The sequence below is a fragment of the Vombatus ursinus genome, unplaced genomic scaffold, assembly GCF_900497805.2.
Source record: "Vombatus ursinus unplaced genomic scaffold, bare-nosed wombat genome assembly UNPS02014893.1, whole genome shotgun sequence".
NCBI classification, from domain to species: Eukaryota; Metazoa; Chordata; class Mammalia; order Diprotodontia; family Vombatidae; genus Vombatus; species Vombatus ursinus.
The window spans coordinates 4907861-4910716 of NW_020954671.1; the positions used below are offsets into that span (position 1 = coordinate 4907861).

Below are 2856 nucleotides of genomic sequence, written 5' to 3' on the forward strand. Positions count from 1 at the left end.
ACACACACACACACACACACACACACACACACACACAGAACCACTGTTAAAATCTAGAATAAAACAACACTGGTAGTGGAAAAAGCATTTGACCAGGAGTCAAGGAGTCTTAGGTTCTGGTCTCTATTCTAACATTCTACAAGTCTGTGCTTGTAAGTGAGATCTGAGAAAAGTCAGTCCACAGATGACTAAGAATACCTATAAAATTAGCAAACTAAATTAACAAACTATTGGTCAGTAACCATTTATTAAGTGCCTACTGTGTGCCAGGTACTGTGCTAAGCCTCTATTGACATGGAAAATCCTTATTTATAGTATTGTATTTTTTTATTAACTTCATACTGTTATTTCCTATGTTACTATAATAACAGCTCATATTTGGAAACCTCATAGTTTACAAAGTGCTTTATATACTGAGTATATATTGTTCAGTTGTGTCCGACTTCTATGACCCCATTTGGGGTTTTCTTGGCAAAGATACTGAAGTGGTTTGCCATTTCCTTTTCCTGTTTGTTTTACAGAGGAGAAACTGAGGCAAACAAGTACCCAAGGTAATATAACTAGTAAAGTATCTGAGGCCAGATTTGAACTCAGGAAGATGAGTGTTCCTGACCCCAGACCCAGAGCTCTATCCACTGTACTCTATCTGCTGATATCTTATCCTCATAACAGCTCTATGAGACACAGGAATCAGTTCCATTTTATAGATGAGGAAACTGAAGTTTCAAAGAGTTTATGTGACTTAAACTTTAATACTTAGCACAGTGCCTGGCCCACAGTAGGCACTTAATAAATCCTTACTGACTGACTAACTTGCCCATAATGATATAACTAGTTAACTATCAGAGGCAGGATTCAAACTCAGTTCTCTCTTGACTTAAGAGTCCAATGCTCTTTACATATTGCTTCTCAATCAGTTACTTTCATTTCCACTGCAATGCTCATAATTTCCTTAGGCATGCTTAGTAAGCTTTCCCCTTACCTGCTATAAAATCAGGCTGAAGAACAGAATGTTCCTGGTAATCCCTGTACAATTTGCTTTGGTATGCCTGGCCTCCTTATTCACAGAAACAGTACATAACTAAGAAGTCCATGGTATCATAGGATTTAGAGGTAGAAGACCTCTTAAAAGTTTAGGCCAATGAGGCAGCTAGGTGATGCAGTGGATAGAGCCCCAGCCTTGAAATCAGGAGGACCTGAATTCAAATTCGGCCTCAGACACTTGACGCTTATTAGCTGTATGACCCTAGGCAAGTCACTTAATGACTTAGACCACATTAAGTGCACCAGTATTGCACAGCCAGGACTATAGTATACAGAGAAAGGGGGATGGCATAGGAATTAGCTCCACTTTGTAGAAGGCTGTAATGTCCAGGACAATAAGAGTTTGTAATGAGTCAAAAGAAAAGGATGCAAAGATAATTATCTTACCACTTTCTAGCCTGTTATCCAGGCATACCCCGCATCAGGTTACCTGAACAATACTGTTTTATAGAAATATCAGAATGTATCATACCTAGATCCAATCATTCAGCCAATTACCCATTTATATAGCATAATTTCTATAGAAGGAATGACCCTCATGACATCATACTGCCTAATAAAACTTTCTGCGGTGCTACTCTGACAATGCTGTTGCTCCTGCTGGAACCCCTGCCCTGGGACTATACCATCCTGACTGGTGAGAGGTCACTACATCGAAATGGCCCAGACCCTGGCCATGCTTTATTCTGGTCATCTTCCCGCTGTACACATACCCTCCCACCACACTCCCCACCCCAACTGTCCCTTGCATATTTACCTCTTCTTCTGGGTACAGAAATCAAATCAACGCTGCCACTGCTGCTGGAAAGAGCACGTCCACTGACTGACCTATAGCTCCATATCATCCCTGTGATGTTCCAGTCAAGAAAGTCCTTCCCTAACCATCATTCCCCTATGTCTGTGGTCTCTCCTATTAGAATATCCTAAGCATTTGGTGTAGTGCTTGGCACAGAGTGCTTGACACTTCACCAATTTTTTTTTACTTGTTCATTAAAGGAACCATTAAAAGAAATGAATAACCAATGTTGTGTTGATTTTTAAAGATATATATATATATGTACAAGTATATACAGCACACACACACATATACATATGTATGCATTTATAAGCATACATTATTTGATGGTAACCTGTGATTTCATCACTGTTGGGAATTTCCAACAAAGAAATTTGTTCTACCAGTGTAACTAGTCTTAGAGAATTGCCCAGGGCCCCAAAAGGTTAAATTACTTGTTCAGGTCTCCAAGTAAGTACGTGTCAGACTCAGGACTTGAACTCAGGAGACAGGCATATAGACAAGCAGACAGACAGACAGATAGATAGATAGATATGAAAATATCTACATTATATAATAAAATAATATAATATATTATAATAAAACCTGAGAACCAACAAATTCTTTGTATTCTTCTGCAAAGCTATAGAAAAAAATACATAAGACCATACCAGTCCACTCTTAAAATTTCTGACTCTTCTGCTTCCCAGCTTGTTCGTTAGCCACATGGCCCAGGTTGGGGCGTACTGCCAGATATAGCAAAATGACAGAAACGGATGATCAGAAATCCAGGCTTCTTTTAGATCATTGGCCATGGAGACCAGCATTAACCGAACACAGCGACTGGTTGCCATCTTATAGTCCTGATTTCCTGTGTTCTCCACTTTCTAGAAAATTGAAAAAAATTCCAGAGTCATAAACAGTCATCTAATACTGGTTATTTATTAGGTTCTACATATTGAACACAGGCTATTTATTTTCTCAATCATATATAATCAATTTATCTGGCCTGGTGAGGAAGACTGTAACAGGGTAAA

The 2856-nt window shown here is 39.0% G+C and overlaps 1 protein-coding gene across 1 annotated transcript in view; it reads right to left on the bottom strand.

Moving 5' to 3' along the window:
- The window catches only part of DHRS7 (dehydrogenase/reductase 7), a 23078-nt gene that overhangs the window by 6865 nt on the left and 13357 nt on the right, over nt 1-2856 (bottom strand). Inside the window, exon 6 of the mRNA XM_027842896.1 lies at nt 2491-2706. Within this exon, the coding sequence (XP_027698697.1) occupies nt 2491-2706 (216 nt within the window). The remainder of the gene's footprint in view (nt 1-2490; nt 2707-2856) is intronic.